The sequence below is a fragment of the Centrocercus urophasianus genome, unplaced genomic scaffold (assembly GCF_019232065.1).
Source record: "Centrocercus urophasianus isolate 14NV4802_14NV808 unplaced genomic scaffold, USGS_Curo_1.0 seq_23, whole genome shotgun sequence".
Lineage (NCBI taxonomy): Eukaryota > Metazoa > Chordata > Aves > Galliformes > Phasianidae > Centrocercus > Centrocercus urophasianus.
Genome location: NW_024884789.1, coordinates 11,157,127 through 11,177,105, shown reverse-complemented (window position 1 = coordinate 11,177,105; position 19,979 = coordinate 11,157,127). Strand labels below are relative to the sequence as shown.

General features: G+C 43.9%; 1 protein-coding gene across 10 annotated transcripts in view; it reads left to right on the top strand.

Moving 5' to 3' along the window:
* Positions 1–19,979, top strand: part of MYO5A (myosin VA) — a 95,513-nt gene that overhangs the window by 655 nt on the left and 74,879 nt on the right. For all 10 annotated transcript variants that reach the window (XM_042824344.1, XM_042824346.1, XM_042824343.1 and 7 more), the window contains exons 2-3: positions 14,952–15,062; positions 16,520–16,691. In XM_042824344.1, coding sequence (XP_042680278.1) covers positions 14,952–15,062; positions 16,520–16,691 — 283 coding nt within the window. The remainder of the gene's footprint in view (positions 1–14,951; positions 15,063–16,519; positions 16,692–19,979) is intronic.

Below are 19,979 nucleotides of genomic sequence, written 5' to 3'. Positions count from 1 at the left end.
ACCCGGGCTGAGCGCTGCGGGGGGTGGCGGCGTGCGCGTGCGGGGCCGAGCGCGGCGCCGTGCTGGTCGGCGTGCCGCCCGTCGGGGTGCGGTGCCGCGGGGTCGGGGCGGGGGCCGGCGGGGCTCCGGGGCGCTTTGCCGTGCGGAGCGGCGTTCGGTGCAGCCTCCCCCGCGGGATGACGCTGCGCCTTCGGTCGGCGTTCGGCGGCAGCTCGGCGCCCCGCGGGCTGCTCGCCCTGTGTCTGCGGCGGCCCGGCTGCCCGTGTCCCCGCGGGTCTTCGCGACGCGTCGGCACCGTGGCTCGGCCTGCGAGCGGGCAGCGGCTGGGCTCGTGTCCGTCCGGGGCTTTGTTTCCATCGCTCAGCCGCACCTGGTGCGGGAAGGCTGGGAAAAGCGGCCGGCGGAACAGGAGGGAGCACGAGGTCACCGGCCCCGAACGCCATGAGAATCTCCAACAGCTCTTTCGGGAAGCTGCTGAAGTCCACGTGCGGCCCTCTGAAGGCCATCGAGGTCCGTAGCCACCTGTACTGCACCACCAACCCATCCCCAGGGCGGGAGGTGCACACCCTGCATCACGATGAGTGTCTGTGGGCATCTCCATTCCGTGTCTTGTGGACATTTATCTCTGTTAACTTTTTGCAAAAAGGGAAGAAAAATTCAGGTCAAAAGAGCAGTGGAGCTGCTTGTTCCCAAGCACTCAGTGGTGCTCAGCTTTATGAGGAGTAACTTTGGGAAGTTACTCTTGATTTCCCTCTGTGTGGAGGTTCTTACCATGACAGTTAAAATCTCTCATGAGGAGTTAATCAGAAGTATTTGTCTTTAATGTCAAACACTGACCTTGGATTCACTGCCCTGGACAGCTGGAATGGCTCTGGGGCCACACTGTGCAGGGCAGGGCACAGGCTGCAGAAGCACATCCCTCTGTTCTGCCTTCCCCAGGCAGGGCCATGGTGCTGCTCTGTCAGGTTTGGTTCCTCCATAAGCAGTGGCAACAGAGCTCATTCCGGGTTGAGTGACACAGATGGTGGATGTAAGGTCATAGTGTGCAGAGGTAAGAAGAGCAAAAAAGTAAAACGCGTTCATCTTCTGAAAGCGGTGGTGCTGGATGACCGAAGACAGCAGAATTGCTCCTGTGCTTCCCTGTCGCACGAGGCTGTGCCTGTCCTCTTTAGAGCCATATGCAGGCACAGAAAGAGTGACTTTCACATCTTTTCTATGCTGGCAGGCGCAGCCGGGATTGTCATTCAGGACAGCTCCTTAAAGTACCAGAGCTTCCAATACAGCACCACACCCAGCACGTGGCGTTGGTGGCAGGTGTGCCTTGGTGGGTGCAGGAGGAAATGCATTTGCAGCACATCACTGCTGCCTGTGTGCTGAGTGTGTGTCTTGGAGCAGCGTGCCGCCACCACCCAATCTTGCCCACTATCCACCATCCAGTGTGTGTGTGCCAGGTGTCACTGGTAGTGGCTGGGAAAATATATTAGTAGTGGGGATTGCTGTGCAAAGGGCTTGTTGGCATCTTTTGAAGTGCTGTCTCGGGGTGTCTGTCCGGACTCAGTGACCACGTAGCCAACCTCGCTACTCTGCGTTGCTGGTAGTTAATCTGGACGTGTGAATTCAAGTTGGATGGAGAGCTGGCAAAGCTAATTGTGAGTAATGGCCTGAGCTGTGCTGTGCTGTGCTGTGCATTGCCGCTCCCAGCAGTGCTATGAATACAGGTTCTGCTGGGAGGTGTTACCATCAGTGTCTGTGCTCCATGGGCTGTGTCCCTGGCATTCTTAGTGTGTGTAGTGCCCCTGGGCTGTGTTGTCCTCCCGCCGGAATGCTTTCAGTGGCAGATCAGTAGTCCTTCAAAAGTAGTTTTCAAAAGTTTTGGAACTTAGGAAATCGAGTGGAATTGTAATGTGCTTCATTCTAATTCCTTTTTTTCCCTGATTTGAGTTGTTCTTGCTTTATGCTGTTTTCCTGCAGCCCACTGCTTTGCTATCTCAAGGTATTTCTGTGTCAGTTTTGTGTGGCTGGGTTCAACATATTTATTTATTTACCAACTCATTTGTTCATTCACTTTGATCCCTGCTGCAATCCTCCCTTTCCAGTATCTTTCAAGTGAGCTCACCCAGTGTTGGTGACTGCAGCAGTGTCACTTCTGAGCCTTCCAGCAAGCAGCACCCAGTCTCCCTGTGGACCATAGGCGTGAGTGAGCTGAGCTCAGCAGCTGACCTTCACTTCTGGTGAAGAAGTGGTTCCGTCTGAGGGTTTGTAGCATTGGGTTGACATAAGGAAGTGTTGGAGGGAACTGCATGAAACAAAAACCCACTGGTGTGGTTCCCAGCATTGCGAGAGTGCCTTTCTTGCTTACTGTGCTGTCTGCAGGCAGCTGCTTGGCTCTGAGGCCACAGCATTCCTAAAGCTCGTCTCCCTCTTCAACGAGACTCATCGTTTAATCTCTACAGAATTAAAGAAAGCATTTCTGCTATTGAAGTTGCTCATTGAGCAGGTTGAATTGGTTGAAGTCACAGAATCATCCCATATCACAGGATCTGATTTTGGTGGTCTGTTCCTAATGGGATTAAAGAGATAAAAGCAAGAAGTGTCAGTAAACCCAACCGTGGGCAGTAAAGCTGCTGAGGGCAGAGTGGCACAGGGCCAGTGGCTGCAGGGTGCAGAGAAACCAGAACTCTGTGTGTACATATGGGACTCCATGCAACTCATATTTTGTGACTTGAGCTTATGTTCCTGGAGTCATGACACCCGTGTGTGTCTGGGAGCACACGACCAGGCACTCCTCATTGGGATGTTTGATTTGTGTGCTGGACACGTGGAGGTTATCTCTGGTCCAGTTCTGTGCTCCCTGAAGCTCAGCAGTGTTTACTGCCGTGGCAGTCAGGCTTCACTCTGCTGCATTTGTACGGTGGGACCGGGGCCAAGGAGCAGCATGAGGACAGGCTGCTGCTGGTCAGTCGTGGTGGTGATGAACTCAAGCAGTGCTATCTTGTGCTCTTCTCCGCTGGAACAGGGAAGAACTTCTTATTTTCCCTGAGAAATAGGTGGTTCTTGCTGCAGAAAATACAGTCTGGGTCAGAGCCAACCCACATTTCTTGGGAGTTTCCTTCATGTCTGCAACTTTCACTGTTTCCTCTTCTGATGGTCTCTTCAGTCATTGCCATAGACTGTAGTCTCACTCATGGTACACCACAGATGTATAATTTTATCTCGGAGGGTGATGCTCCTTAGAATTTCAGTTTAAATCAGGTTTAAATCTGTACCAAAACTTTCAAGTAAGTGGGAATGCATCCGAAGGCACACAAGCTGTGCTGAACTCAGGGTTCTTTGTACAGAGTTTTTTCCTCCCACTGGCTTCAATCTGAGCTGCAGGATGGAGTCTAATGGGGTTGCTAAGGGCTCGTTTACCAATGCTAGCAGGAAGGCTTCCAGGGACTTTATGGGCAGAGCCCAGTGCCAGGGCCGACCTTTGTGTTTGCCTTTGCTTGGGACTGCATCATTTCCTCCATGTTCTCAGAATGCTTTGGCTTTGCTTAACCCAGGCCTTGCTTAACTCTGATCCTCCACAAAGCTTTATCTTTGCTGGTGTGAGTAATCCTATTGCTTAATTTTACGCTTTGAAGTCAAGCCCGTGCATCTGCAAGGCTTTGACCTTCTATTTCCTCTTATTGCCGAGAAATAATTTTGCCATCATTTGCCTGCCCAGAATAATTGGTGCAGGAAAACAAAGGGAAGCATATGATGAGGATCCTTGCCTGTCAAGTTCCTGGTGCTAAACACAATGCAGTGTTGCACTAAGTTGTGACCTGCCTACTTAAAGCCCAGTTTTCACATCTAATGGGAAGCAGATATTTTCAGGGAGAGCTTCCACATTCTAGGCTCCTCACCATCTTGGGGAGATAAGGGAGCTGCCCATCTCCTCAGCATTGCCCTCTTGCTGCAGGCAGCAACCTGACACGCAGTGCTGGGTGAGGTGGGTCGTATGAGCTCCCCAGTGCTGCGCATCTATTTTCCTTACTGGCATGGATTTGATTTCTTTGTCCCATTAGTGTGGGACAGTAGCATGTGCTGTCAGAGACATTCTTTGAGTAGCAGTGGCATGGAGCTACTCCAGGCTGGGGTAAAGCTTCTTAAAGTGTTAGGTGGAAAAGGAGATAAAAAGAAGATGAGCAGATATCAGTGAGAGGTCACCGCAGTGATGGTAGGTCTGAGGGAAACAGTATCAGGACTGAGCTGGAGGACAGGCAGTCAAGATCATTCAGGTATGGTTGTCTGTAAAGCTCTCAGGTTAATTCACTTCGAATAAAACCTGCCACCAGTAATTAACAGGATAATTGGCTTGCTGAGTTCACTTAGCTCAGAGGAGACAACGGAGATGGCTGAGAGCAGACTCTTCCAGGCTGCTTATGCTTTAGTGTGATGAGAGTCTTGTTTTTAAAATTAAAGATAATGGCTAAAGCAGCACTGCTTTGAAGAGCTCTCATTCTTTCTTTATAGTAAGTAGTTACACAGGAGGAACATAGGACTTGACTTGCCATGTTTCGTAAGACTGCTGTGTGGTTAGATGCAAACTGCGTGCTTCTAGCCTACTTCTAAATATAGAGGAAGAGATGCTTATTTGAGGCATTAGCATCCCCATATGGACTTTTGTAAATGGCTGAAAAATCATGAAGTCTCACTGCAGTTATTTGCAGTGCCTTTGAATTCTTTCATTTGATTATCACAAGCTGAGAGAATTTTGCAATTGCTCACTGACTGATGGGAGGACACTCTTTGTAGAGCTGGAGAGAGAAACTAAAATATTATGGGTCAGCCTAACAATGAGGGAATTCATTGCCCCAGCATGGCGTGTCACACGTTACCCTGCAGACTGCATGGGTTATTCATACATATCCTTAAAGCAGATGACCTCAGCTGTTTTGCTCAGGGAACCAGTGAGATTCTCAAGTTGTCTTATGAGTTACTGTGCAGCAGGACGAGAGAGACTGAAATATTTTCCATGGAGGTTAAGCCTATTTTGCTTGGAAAAGAAACAGCAATTGCCTTGGAAAGTGCTGAAAATCTGTGTCACAAGAGATACAAGATGGAAATAGATGGTCTAGAATATATGTATGTTAAAGTAAGTAGAATATGTTTTTTGTTTTATTGGTTTTAACAGAGGTGAAGATGACAATCTAATCATATAAGAGCTTATTAATAAGAGTTTAAAGTAAATAGAGTTTTGGTTTGTTGTCTGGAGATATGTAGGGAAGACTATTTGCAAACATTTCAGACAATGATTTCATTTGCTTAGGATATTCTCCTTTAGAGGAATAAGAGAAGTACTGGCAGAAGTTGTTCAGATTTGATGTCAGAGTGCATCTCTTTGTGCTAACAGTCATGAAATGGAAATACAAGGGCGGCATAAATGATGTACAAACAGTCAGCTATCAGTGCTTGCAGAGAAAAGTAGTGGAACATGCCTTTTTCTAAGGCTAAGTATGGTGCAGAAATCTAAGCTGTGGCATGGAAGGGCTTTGATTCCTCTCCTCTCACCAGCACAGCCACATCTTACGGAGTTTCCCGTGCTGACTGAGGCAGGCAGTGGTGCTGACTGTTCCGGGACGTACGGCTGCGGCTGCCCAGGAGCTTCCTCCAGGCTCTCCTGTGCAGGCAGAAACGCCGTGGTTCCCCTCTGAGCACCTCTCAGCCCCGCTGTGCCTGTTGGCCCCAGTTCTGCTTTCAGCTTCCCCAGCCCTGGTGGAGGACATCTGGCAGATGTCACCCTGCCCGGCGGCTCTGTGCTGAAGCATGTCGGGTTGCTCACACCATTTCTAGTTCCTCGTATGAAGACTTGCTATTAATTACCTATGGAAATATGGTGAGACTAAATATGGCTCCGTTAATGGGCTCGCTGACATCAGGTTGTGTTACGATGTTGCAGCGAGGCATTGGTGGTGTAGACTGGGCTGCAGTGGCCGAATTCTGCTCTGGGTTAGCTGAGTAAAACTGGTTTTCCCTGAGTAAAGTGGGCCAAGGCAGTGAAAGCTGTGTTTTAATATAATTGCATCTCAAGCTGGAGCTTCTGTACAGTCTAACAACAACAACAAAAACAAAAAACGGTTGCATGCTAACTGAATGCAGTGGTTTGCAGTCATTCATTTTTTGTTTTTAGAATGCCCAGCAGGTATTTTACGTTTCATGTGACTTTTCTCATGTGAAATCAGAAGGACCGATCCCAACCTTATTAAAAAATGCTCAGAAAAGTACAGCCTTGCCTACTGTCAGCATTTGTACCAAATGCCTTTCCTTCCCTTTTTGCTGCATGTCTCACAGGTAAGTCAGCAGTTGTCTGCGTTCTGGATGCCTTTCAGATGAAAATGTTCACCTGTCTGTGCCGCTGTGTACCAGGTGATAAGCTATGGCTGTGCTGCTCCTCTCTCAATAAGTCCTTGTCTCAAACTCCAGTGCCACAGCACAGCTCAGTGCATCTGCCTGATCAATGCGAGCATTATTTCTCCTTCCTGTCTGGGCGAGTACTAGATACACCAAATAATCTCATCGCAGAGATGCAGATGGCTCTCTGCTGAAGCACTGACACAGACAAAAGACAACGCTTCCTCTCTCAGTGCCGATGAACCTAAGATGGGCATCCAGCTGCAGTCAGCACTGGGAGCTCCAGCTTCCTGAGGCACAGCTTGGGTTGTGCGGTACACTGCATGAAATGGTGTGGTTCTCCTGCCTGCTGTAGGTGAGCCTTCCAAGAGCTTTGGGGAAAATCACTGAAAAAAGCTGCTGTAAGATAGTAGAGGAAATGAAACAAATGTTATATAAAAATCAGCATGTAAAAATTCGTAAGAGACATGATGGTCTTCCATGGTCTGGAGACAAGTGTGACATCATGCAACCTTTTCCTAATATTCCTTCTTCAATACAACGTGTTTCATTAGCTTAATATTCAGCTTTTCATTTGCCCTTAATTTTTTTGTGGCCGCTATTCTGTAACTCTTGTAACGTGTTTTTCAGGTTGGATGTTCTAGGAGGTATTTTAGGGCAGACTTGCAATTAACTTCTTTTTGAAATTGCCAGCATGTAATTCCGTGTTGGCCTTCGTTTTGATGGCAGAGGTTGAGGTGCAATGCACTGCATACCTCTCAATGTGGGACTGAACCAAAAGTTCAGTTTTACCAGTGTCAGAATTCAGCAGTTTGCTGTTGCTTAGTTGGAGATAAGTGTCCCACTTCTAATCCATGTTTTTGATGAGATTATTGTGCTTATTCAGAAAGTTGGTTATGTGTTTATTTGTGCCTCAAGCAATGACCTACACGTTCGTGCTTCACTGGGAGCAGTGTGGCCGTGCTGGGTTTCCAGTGTCTGCATGGACACTGCAGTTAGCTTTGTGTAACTGATAACACAACCTTAATTAAACATCAGGAACATCATGTGGTCAGACTCAAAATATACCGAAGCAGGACTGCGTGTGACTTCCCTGGGCTGTGTGGTGGTGTTCAGCTGTGTGTGCTGCTGGCATCACAACTAAATAATGCACAGACCAAGGCTTCAGAAGCAGCAGCTGGCTGAAGATGGCAGCTGCGGGAGGATGGGCAGCCAGGTGTGGAAGGAGAGCTGGGGAATAAAGCAAAGGCTGGTAAACGCTGCTACTGCATGCGGCACTTCAGAGGGTTTTTTGAATGGGCAACAGTTTGATAGCTAATATGTTGTGTGATATAGTAATGACTAATTATAAACCAAATCTGTCTGTCCCTATGACATTAAAGAGAAGGTCAAGAACAATCAATATGGAATTAGAAAGTAAAGCTTTTAAAGATGAAGAAAAGAGATAGATTCACTGTTTTTCTATAGATTTGGCAGTGCAAATAAAGGTTTTCTGGTTTGATATCACTCCCAGTGTGTGGATTTCCAGGGGGATCATTTTATCTGGACTTTATCCAGATAATGCTATGATTTTAATATCTAAATTTAAAAAAAAAAAAAAAAATTTTTTTTGGTGACCAGAATTGCCTGTAGTCACATTCTATTATTGCCTGGGTTTGGGATTTAGCTTTTTTCTGACATCACTTCAAAGTAAGGCAAAGTTTCATGTAAACTGATGTAAGTTGAATTCATGTAAGCGGATGGACATTTCCCCAATGGCTAACCAACAGTTTTAAATTGTACTGCAGTGGTTTTTCATAGGATATTCATAGGTAAGACCCATTCTGGTTGTACCTTGGACCAAAGACACGCTTGACAAAGTAGAGTTGTTACAAGTGACCAAGTCCTAAATACAAAGCATACTTTAAATAAATATTAAAAAAAAGACCTTTGGTAGAAGCAGTTTCCCTGAATGTAAGGAAGGGCGCAGTGTCTTACATCCATCAGGCCCTGTCCCTGCCACAAGGAGAGCAGAGCTCAGCACTGCCCTCCGCTCCCTGTGAGGAGCTGCAGCTTGCTCAACCTGCTCTGGGCTGAGCAAAGCCGGGGACTCAGCCACTGCTCACACAGCACGCCCTGAGACCCTTCTCCATGCTCATGGCCCTCTGGTTGCTGGAGCTGTGGCAGAAGGGCAGTGACTCCCTGCTGTGGTACGGCTGCTAGCTCGGGGCAGTTGTTTAGCGGAGAGGGAGATGCAGGCATAACGTGTTCACCTATGCATACAATTACATATTCATGCGTCAGTTTTTATTTCCACCTGGAGCAACCTTCAGAAGAGCCTGCCGTGCTGATTAGTTCTGCAGTGACACAGCCAAGCTGCTACCCTTGGTTTATATGCCCCAACTGTTAGGTTGTTCTTTCTGAAATTCGTCTCTGCAGTGACTGTGGTAGTTGGACACAAGGAAACCTCTGGCATTTATCAGTTCGTGGCTGTGCTGCTCTGTTCATTGGAGTTCACTCTTTGTTTGCATTAGTTCTTGAGGAGGAGAACTGCTGTTCTGCTGCAGTCTCTTTTTACATACAGGTCTGCCTCTGCATTTGACCTTTACCAGCGTGGAGGTGTAACTCAGAGGCCTGGTTTGATGACTGAAACTTTTGGTGGCGTTACTTGATGTTGTTGGTGACTCGTTTTCTACTTGTTTATCTCAGGATGAGTTTGTAAGTCACTCCCTGGGTGCATTAATAGTCACAGCGCAGCCGCCTGCGGGCCCCAGGGCTCCCATCTGCCATGCTGGTCCCAGGGGCACCGCGTTGTCCCAGGGCTCTGTGGTACATTGTTTTTCTGTCCCTTTCCTAGTTCTGCTTATGTAACCATTAGGATGATGTCAACCTATGGAGTTCAGTGAAAGCTATATGTAAGAGCATCTCAAGATATCAGTGTAATTTGTTCTATAGGAAGAAGTCTCAGGCTATTTAAACTCAAAGACGCATCTTCTTTCAGCATTCTGAAATTGGCCTTAAAATGCGTTACAGCGCTGTCAGCAGAAGGAGCTGCTGGTCAGAATGATTCCTTCAGACACTGGAGTTTACCAGTGTCGCAGTCCTTGCTTATACAGAAGGGCTGACTATGCAGAGCATTACAAACAAACTGTATGATAAGGCACCAGTGAGACCTGACCTTCTGTTTCATTTAATTTACTGATCTCATAAGGATAGAGCAGTAAAGTCCAATAAAAACTGAGAACTCTTTTCCTTATTTCCTATCATAACCATGTGAGAGTAGTGAGGTCTGGGAGGAAAGTGATGATTTCCTAGCCATAAGGCAACAAAGAACTGTTAGAATGCAGGACTGCTTATTCTCCCTGCAGACCTGGGATGAGATCTGCAGAAGTTTCAAGCAAAAGTATTTAGCTGAATTCTCTTTCTCTGAGCCTTAAAAAATATGCAAAATATGTTTTAGATGTAAAAGAAAATTGATTGCATATTAATCAAGATATCTGCAGAGTTCACAGTTCTAAGAAACAGATATTAATAACAACTGAAAGTTTGGGGAACCTTGGGGAGATAAATTTCTCTTCCTGAGTTAGAGATTTATGTGGTAGCCTTTTAGTCTTCCTATTAGAAAAACAGCTTATGTGAAATTATTTGTCAGATAAAGCATTAATACAAATGGTCACAGATGTTCTCCCCACTATATATCATATTAATGTCTTTTTAAACTAATACATAATAAATATTAAGTCTTAAACTGTATGAGAGGTGTAGAAATGGCTGTTGCTGAGCAACGAGACAGAAAATACTCTCCATGCCAGAAGAATGCTGCTACTGCTAAGAAAATCAATAATTTTTGTTGTGATTCTCTTGGAAAGTTAATTATGCCATTTCCCTCAGGTCATAATAAGGATTTAGAGAAGTTGCTCAGAAATTTTGCATCCTGCTTGTCATGGCAGCGAAGTCTTTGGCTGCTTTCTGATCCTTCCTGGTTACCTGCCGTTTCTCTAAAAGGACAAACTCTTGTCTTTCTTTTCATACTGCAGCCAGCAGCAACACTCTGTTACTAGAAATGCAGTGCTTCCTCAGGACTGTGTCTGTATGGGAGTAGTGCAAAAAATCATACTGGTCTCAGCACTGGGGGAACTGGGACCTGCTGCTGCTTCCTGTGTTACCGATCAGGATCTCTGCATGGGATCTGGGCTGGTCAAGTTAAGACTTGTGTTTAAGCCTGTTACTCACCTAGACATGCATCTGCTTGTGTTATTAGTACAAAAGGGAAAGTTTTTCTCAGTGGTTTTAGGTTCAGAATTGCCACCCGTGGTGTTGGCATTGTGAGATCATTGTAAGGCAGAATACAGGCTGAAAGCTAATTATTCCAATTGCATCAATTGATGTTTTCAGAGCAATCCTACCCACAGCTCAGGAAATCCTATTCTAATAAGTAAGCATTTTGCATAGGTAAGCTCAGCTGTTTCACCCAGCCTTTCACAGCTTTTGGACTGCCTTGTAGCTGTGCCTTGCTAACAGGCGCTTTTCCTTTTCCAGCCTTAATGATGCAGACTGTTCTCTCCAGGTGACCATGCTCAGAGTTAGCAGCAGGCTCATGCTGCATGAGTTTGGTCCAGTTTGGGCTGTTGCTATTCCATCAGCTTCCTCAGCTCGTGCTGCAGGTATCTCTTCAATCCAGACATTAACAAACTGCTTTGTTCCTACCCAAAAATAAGGTCATTCTTGAAGGAGAGACAGGTGATGTCTGTCTTAAATTCTTCATGACTAGCACCTGAAAAGCTGTGGGTTTTAAGGCTGTCTGTAAATGAAAAACTCTGTCATCTTTGCTAAAGTGAAAGCCATAGGAGCTCAAGGGAGGTCATAAGGGCAGGTCTTAGATGCTGGGGACACCTTTGTTGGGTTTAAATTTCTTGTTTCTTTTTGTTAGGTTGTAGATCACCTTGTGAAGGTGCATCTCATCTCAGGGCATCTCAGAAGTGCTGCTGTGCTGGACAAATAGCTGCATCTCCTGCTGTAATTGTGGTTATGCAGTGGAAGTGGAAAACCGACTGCTGAAGCCAGTGCTGGGCCGCTTGCATTTCTAATTCTGTTCTGTCAGCAATGTCAGTTTGTGCTTCAAGAGGTTAATATCTCAGAAGAGAAGCTTTCTGAGTCATATGGTCTCATTTGATAGATAATTGTTATAGTCTGCTGGTTTCTTCATGTGATCTAAGATGAAATCATGAGGTATTACAGAACGCTGCAATTTTCTATTATACTTTCTTATTATATGAAATTCTGATAATCCAGTGAAATTTCTGAGCCGCCAGTGAGAAATGAATACGTGGCCCTGTTGTTTCTTCAGGGCCATCCTACCAGTAGCTATCAGTGACACTGAGCCCCGCGTACTGCCTCACAGCACTTGTCCTTCCAGCACAGAGCATGGTGCTTTTGTTCGTCCCTGGGACTGGGTAGCTAATGGTGTTTGACGTCACTGCTGAGGCTGGAAGAGTCTAGGCAAGAAATGTAATTTTGACTTAACCCTGTTTATATGTGTTCTTTCTGAACTCACAGCTATCTCATCAATGTGCCTTCTATTCATTCTGACAATTTCTGAAGCTAGTTTAGAGTAAGCAACAGCCGTGTTTTCCTAAAATGTCATTCACTTACTTTCCTTGAGTCAGTCTAACTGTTATCTCCCTATCAACGTTTTCATCCTGGTTCATTGAGCACAATTTCAGTAAAGTTAATCTGATTCTTGCTGTCATTTTTACTGCAATTTCAGTGTTATTTTTGGCTAGAAATTCCTACCCCTTTTTAGAAGATTGATTTGAAATTCATTGTCTCTAGAAGTTTATCGTGTTTTAGTCTTATTTTAATGTAGGCATAAGCTTGCTTTTGTATATTATAGTCAATAAGGATGAATATTAGGCATACCAGAGCAAGGTACCCAGGTGCAGACCCAAGACCTAGATGACCTTGGTCCTGTTTCTGCCAGTGAGAGTTCTTTGCTTTCTGCTTAGGCTTTGGAGCACACAAAAGACTTTTTGGCAGTGGAATTTTACCATCAACTGATTATGCAAAAGATAGAATGAAGATCTGATTTGGCAAACCATTCTGCTAAGTTAGTGAGGTGAGAAAGCTGGGAAATGATTCACTGCTTCTGATTAGGACTCTCTCTCTCTTTACTCCTACTTGCTCCTTCTACCAGGTGTTTCTTTGGCAGCAATTTAAGGTTAGGCAGTGATGCTACAGCTTAGTGCTCTTAGGATGACTTTAATATCTGTGAGGTTATGTCATGTGGAAGATTCGGCTGTCTCTAGTAACCCAGTTTCTATGGTGATCTGTTTTCTGCTTTCTCCTTCCTTTCTGCAGACAGTAGGAAATGTACAGTTTCAACTGAATAAATTAGAGGTGCCTATTTCATTCTGGCATAGATCACATAATTAGAAACTGCTGTGCAGCATTTGCTGCCTGAAGTTAACTTGGTATCTTACAAGACTGCTGCCTTTCTAAACTGGAAAACAGTGCATGACCAGCATACTGGCCCTTCTATCCTGACCGTCTTTATAGCTTACCTCTTCTGTCTTACCTTTTCTTTGTTCCTGGTGGAAAACCACATTGTAGATGAGAAACTACTGCTTTAGCTGAGGAAGTAAAAAGTTGTAACAGTTGGGCCAAGTGCAGTCCATACACGTTCTGTCTTCAGCTGTGACTGATTGGGCGATGTCTTTGTGTTAAACTGACAGATTTCCCCAGGCTCTGGGGAATAGTTGTTGCGATTCATGTGGTTTCTATGGACTCAGTAGTGGCTACACCGTATGCTTAGGGTGAGGGGGAAATCCATCCCAACTCAGTAACACTGCAACAGGTACCAGCACTGAAGTGACAGCAATGATGGTGTCTTGGAAAGGAGCGAACACGCTGGATTTTGCGAGAGGAAAATTGCACTGGACTCAGCGGCTGACACCCAGCAGTTTAATGAACTGAAATGAGATGTCAAAGCCTGGTAATCAAAAGGGCTGCAGTATTTTTGCTGCAGGTAGCAGTGCTGCCCGGGGCAGTGCAGCGTGGTACCTGCCTGGCTGCACCTGGGTGTGCACTGCCGCGCTCCTGCCCTGCAACAAGAAGGCAGTGCGAAGTTCGATTGCTAATCTGGAATGGAAGCTCCTTGTTTTGAATAGTTTCCTCTGGTTTCCTTTTTGCCGTAGTGTACGTGTACTGCGGGACTGAGTTTGTTTTCAAATGATAAAGAACTTACAAATGCTGATAACAAATTTAACTCTCAGAACCATCTTAACTCTTTTCAGCCCCTTATCTGTCAGTCTTGGTGAGGTTCTTAATGCTCTGTCAAAAGAGAACTGAGGAGCACTGCAGCAGCTGGTGTCAGAATCACGGAAGTTAGATGGGACCTTTAAAGGCCATCTAGTCCAACTCCCCTGCAGTGAGTAGGGACACCGACTGCTTCACCAGGTGCTCAGGGCTCCTCCAGCCTGACCTTGAATGTTTCCAAGGATGGGAAGCCTGTTCCAGTGCCTCACAACCCTTACTGTAAAAAAAACTTCATTTACCCAGTATAAATCTCCTCTCTTCTAATTTGAAACCATTTTCCCTTGTCCTGTCACAGCAGCCCCTGCCTTCTTTCTTACAGCCTCCCTTTAGATATTGACAGGCTGCTCTCAGGTCTCCATGAAGCCTTCTCTTCTGCAGGCTGCGCAGCCCCGGCTCCCTCAGCCCTTCCTCACAGGGGAGGTGTTCCATCCCTTGGATCACTTTTGTGGCCCTTCTCTGCACGTGGTCCAAGAGCTCCATGTCTCTCACATACTGAGAACTTTGCAACTGATTTTTTTTTTTTTTTTTTAATTTCTTCTGGATGTTAAACATAAGCAATGGGAAAATGTTTTTAAATTTTTAGATTTTTTTTTTTTTTTTTTTTTTAATTTTGGACTTTTTTTTTGTTTGACTTGGTTTGTATTCAAGGATGTTTCCTAAAAACCATCGTTAGGCATTGTTCATTTCAGTTCACACCAAACGGAAGCCATCCAGATGAGCCACCCTTCTTTGTTGTGGCACTCCCAGGGCTTAGCATTGGAGAGCACAGCCAGGCAGCTGCACGAGTTTGGTACACGTGTAGCACTTCTAAGAGCTTGGCAGAGAGCAGCAAAGCCCGTGTCTTTGGCTTGGGTGAAAATGATCACAACAGGAATTAGACTTTTCTTCTCTATTGTTTGGAAGGACTTCAGAATCTTCTCAGAAGAGCTGCTTTTAAGTAATTTTTTTGGTAGCCAAGTTTTTGACCTCTGAACACATAGGTAGTTTATTTTGTTGATTTTCAGCAGTGAATGTGCGTCTTAAACATTATTTTATATAGGAAATAGCCTTTTCTTACTGCAGAAAGGCAATGAAGGCAATGCATACTTAGCTTTGTGTCAGCAGAATAACTTAGTCACTTCCTCTGTGCTAGTTAACATATCTTTTGCTTAAAGGTTTTGGCTATAGGCAGATGTATTAAAAAAGGAAAAAAAAAAACATTTTGGTATCATGTATGTTGATGATTTAATGATATTGCTTCAAGAAGTTACAGATCTTTTGCTGTTGTTTTTATGTTGCAGTATGCCAGGGTTTGGATTCCTGACCCAGAGGAGGTCTGGAAGTCAGCAGAACTTCTGAAAGATTATAAACCTGGAGATAAAGTTCTTCAGCTTCGACTTGAAGAGGGCAAGGTAGGTCTTCTTGTTAAATCCTGAGGTTGTTCTTGGGAGACTGGTGTATCTAACACATGAAGCTATATTGTAAAACTGTAGCCCTATTTTTGTGTGTAGCTCTATTTATGTGCTATTATTGTTGACCACAGAGTTTGAGCATTACTTTTTGTGTGAATTCCATTTTGTCTAATTTTTTTGAAGTAACTAAGATAACAAAAATGTTGGTTGTATCCAGCTGCCTGTATGATTCAGTTATATATATGTATCTTTTTCTACTTACCCTGTTAAAGTATCAACCCTGGTTGATACTCCAGGGGGCCACAAGGAAAATACTGTTGCAGAAAGAAGTGGTGACTTTCAAGATCAGCATTGCTATGAGAAAGTTAATATCAACAGGATGGGGCAAGGATTAAGAGCATTGCCAGAATGGTGCGAAATGCAGCGTGGAGAAGGGATGACATCTCTCTGAAAAGATCACTTCTTTGCAGTGAAGGCCTGTTTGTATTTTCTTATGCCATTTGAATGGTTATTTAATGTCAGTGTATAATGGAAGTGGTCCTTCAGGTCTTCTCATAGAAAATAAAGATCTGCAGTAATCCAAAGATTTATTTTTGATTTCTTTTCTTTCTACCAGTGGGCAGCTTACATGTCTTTTTCAGATGGAGGTCTACATTGTAATTAAGTAAAATGAACAGATTATACATATAGAGTAGGTCCTAAGTTAAAACACTTTAATTGAATGAATTTCATTCATTGACTCACTCACATCTCTGATATGGCAAACCGAGCACAACCTTTTCAATCAGGCAAGGTCTGTTTTGCTCCACCCTCCACATTCCAGACTGTGCAGTGGTGCTGCACACTTGTGTATTGAATGTAGTAGAATGCAGATGTTTGCCAGTCAAGACTCGTTGTGCTGGGACAAGAGAATGTCAGGTAAATAAAGTACTGTTTCCTTCAGAGACAGATGCAGCTAAAATATCTACATTAGAGATTAATTTGCATAAATCTGTGTGAATTATAAGTAACATTTTTTTTCAGTTTGTGTTTTCATAGAATTCCTGTCCTTGCCAGCATTCCTGTGAAATGTTGTTGTATATATGGCTGGCTGTAGGCTGATGGAAAATTATTTCCTCTGTCCTGCTCAAGAGGAGAATAATATTGAAAACTAATTAGATTTGTGATAAAACACATTTCAGCTTATTTAATAAAAAGATTTGGCAGCAAAAACAAGGCATTTGTTTAAGTAATAGTTTAAAAGGATGAAATACATTTATTATTGCCTATTGCTTGTAAAAAACCCCTTTGGGAATTTTTTAATGATACTTTTGGAGAACCCAAATCACCAGACCATGCAAGTGTTATCTTGTGTTTTTATACCTTGTGAATCTTTTGCTGGGAAGAATGGTGGGAGGGGTTGAATGAAGGGATCTAAACAGCAGTTCTTTCAACATGTGCTTCTATTTAATTTTCAGGACCTAGAATATTGCCTCGATCCGAAGACTAAGGAACTCCCCCCACTGCGAAACCCTGACATCCTTGTTGGAGAAAATGATCTCACTGCACTCAGTTATCTCCATGAACCCGCTGTTCTACACAACCTCAGAGTTCGATTTATAGACTCTAAACTCATTTATACCTATTGTGGCAAGTATTTTGTCTTTTTATCCTGTAATTTTCACAGAGACTGCAGCAGACAGGAAAAGTTTGTTATTGATATTTGTACTTTTAACTTAGTGGTAGAGTAGGTTGGGTTGTTCCTGTGAAAGTCCCTTTTTTTATGTGGTCAGTAAGCTCGTCAAGTAGGCTTGAAATTATTAAGGCTTAAAGAAAACTGACTTCACTTTGTGTTCCTCTAGCTTCCCAGTGGGCTCTGTTTATAAAATTTTAGCCATGGACAATTTTAGCCATGGGATTCCTTGCTGACTGTTGTTCCCCTTAGGCATGTGTAGATAGGCATAGGCTGGAGGAGAGCTTCACACACTGAGGATGTAGGAGGTTAGCCTTGCTGTTTGATGGATTTATTGCTTCCTGCCTTTGATTGCCTCCATCTGTATTGAGCTGCCATATCTGTGCTGAAGATACCCCTTTATTTTCCTTTTTGTTTTTTCTAGTCTAGTATGAGAGTGCATTTGTAACAGTGTGTGAGCTAGTGCTTGTCCATTCACAAGCATGAATAGTGTGAGCTTTAAAAATACTTTTTAGCTCACAGTAGATGTTACCTAAAACTGTAATCGCCTGTAATATTTTCATACAGCCAAACTGTGGGGAAGTTACTTCATTGTAGGTACAAAATTGTAGCTGAGTTGTCTGCTTTAAGGACGCATTGATAGATAGTTTAGGCTTAATGCTTTTGGCTTGCGTGCGTGTGTTTCTTTTAAATTTTAGTTTTTAGTAACTTTTTAATGTAGCCATTATATTATAAACAGCCTGTTAACTTTTTGAATATTTCTTTAGTTTGCTTATTTTTTGGACACTGTGCTGGTACATAAGGAGCAGTTTAAGTCATTAGGGTTTTGTCATCATTTGTTGGTTGTTTTTTTTTGTTTTTTACATTTAGGTCTGAGTAAAAGAAAACATAATATGATGATGTGATTCCTGGAAATCAAATACTAAAAATTTCCTTCTTGTGATTGATTAAAACAAAGACACATTCTTCCCATACATGTAGTCAAATTACTATTTGCCTATTCATCAGAGCTCAGTTTATGCCAGCAGAAAACATACCCCATGATTTCTTTTTAAGTATACAGTTTAACTTTGTTTCTAATCAAGTGTTTGTAGGACAGTTCCAGTTCTTATTACCACGTGCCAGCGGTTATTGAGCCCTCTCCATGTTACCATACCTTAGACTTGCTATTTATGATTTCCTTGTGCTTTGCACTCTTTGCAGACTGTAGAGTAGACTTTCGCAAAGCTGCGGATGTCATGTTGCAGGATGGCCCTTGACAGGTAGCAGCAAATCGTGGCTGCTGGTATCTGCAGTAGAAATTTCTATTTTGCATTATAAGGCCTTGTTCTGTCCTGGCCTGCAGGTGGAATGTACCATGTGTCAGATTTCCCTGTTCTGGATATTCTTACAGTTCCACTATGGTGAGGGATGTGGGGAATGAAGGCAAGCAGCGTGTTGGGCACTTCATGGTGGCCAGAGCACAAGCATTAGTGTTGTGCTACATTTTGCTCACACCAGCAGTTCTCAACCTGCGGGGCCCAGCAGAGTGCTTCTGTTCCCAGTCCTGCTCTGAGCAGTGCCTGGACCATGCAGGCCTGAATCTGACTTTGCCTCCCTCTGCTTGCAGGCAGCCTTCATTCACATAAATTTGGGAGATGATGCATAGCTATATCTCATCCTGTCACACAGTTAGAGCGTGACCACAGGCACCAGATGGTTTAGGCTAGAAGAGACCTCTGGAAGTCTTCCAGGAAGCTCCCTTCTTACAAACAGATCTGATGAGACTGAGTTGCTCAGGGCTTTGACTAAAGACACCACAGCCAGTCTGGGCAGCCCCTTCTAAGGGTGTGTGTTTTAATCGCCAGACTTCTCAGCTTCCCCATCTTGGATATAGTCCACATGTCTGTCCCTAGTGCCTCCATGGCAAAGCTCCTGACAGGGGAGTGTTCAGTGAAAGGGCTTTTGTGTAACTGGAGTCTCACAACCTGACCTTGTAAATAGTTTCCAGTGTGGTGTCTGCAAGTACAGCCATGCCTGTCCTGTGAGACAGTCTGCCTGGTTTGTGTTTTGTTTGCTTCTAAACATGGATTATGTTTAGTGTTCTGTAAAGGAGTGTGTTGTCTGCTGGTTTTGTTTTCTGTTTGAGAAGACAGGTTGTTTTTATGTTTGTCCTAGTGCTGCTTTAGTTGTGGGTATGGCTGATGTTACACAGTTTCTCCTAGGGCTAGAGGGCTTTTAGTAGCTTATGGAATTCATTGATTTGGGATTGCTGAGTTTGATCAGCCCTTCTGCTTCCCAATAAGTGATGCTTCTGTGAAATGCATGCTGGGTGAATTAGAAATACATAGACTGTGCACTGTGGCAATTTCAGCTGGTCGCAGTGCAGTTGAGTGAGTTCTTATACCAACTGGGGGACCGAAGAGTATGGTATGGCATGCATTTGTTGCCTTGGGTGGTAGACATATATACATTGCAGTGTAAGCTAAGTAAGTAAAGCTAGTGTGTTAGCCTTTAAAAATCTGATCCTTTGGCCAAGGACATTCACCTTACAAATCACTATCAATTTCTGTCCTAAGTATGTGTTATTTGCCTTCTTCAAAAGATTATTGTCTTAGAGTTCTGCTCACGGAAGGAATTGCATGTGCCTCCTTATTCTGGTTCAGACATTAGTCAGGTTAGGTTAAATACTCAGTGAAGGTGATTTGAGCTAACCCAGTTGATTTAGCCAGAAGGAGATTAGAAAACACATTAATCCACCAAGAGAGTTATGGTAACGCTATTCCCAACCAGCAGAACTAGACTGGGAAAGGATGGATTTCCATGGCCCCAGAAATTAATTCAATTATTCTTTTCTTAGAGTAATAAGTTGAATGGATATTAAATTCTTTATGATTTCACTTTGAGGTAACCCAGACTTTTAAACAGAAGAACTCCTGATTTCTTAATTTCAAGGCCAGCCTGTCACCAGAAATCCAGAACTGATTTATTGTTTTGTTTTGCTGTTGAGAATATGAAATGAAGAGTTCATGACAGAAGCTGAAGGGTTATAAGGAAAAATAAATGGACAACATGCTATGACTGTGATCAAAACTCAGTAAATATTCCTGGCTAGTTCAGATGTATAAATACTGCCTGGTACGAAGGACAGCAAACTTTGACAAGTTAGTAAAGTGTTTGCATTAATATCTGGTTTAACCACAGATGGTGAATACAGTCAAAATGAAAGAATTGACCACATTTACTTCGGATGTATGTAGGAAGAA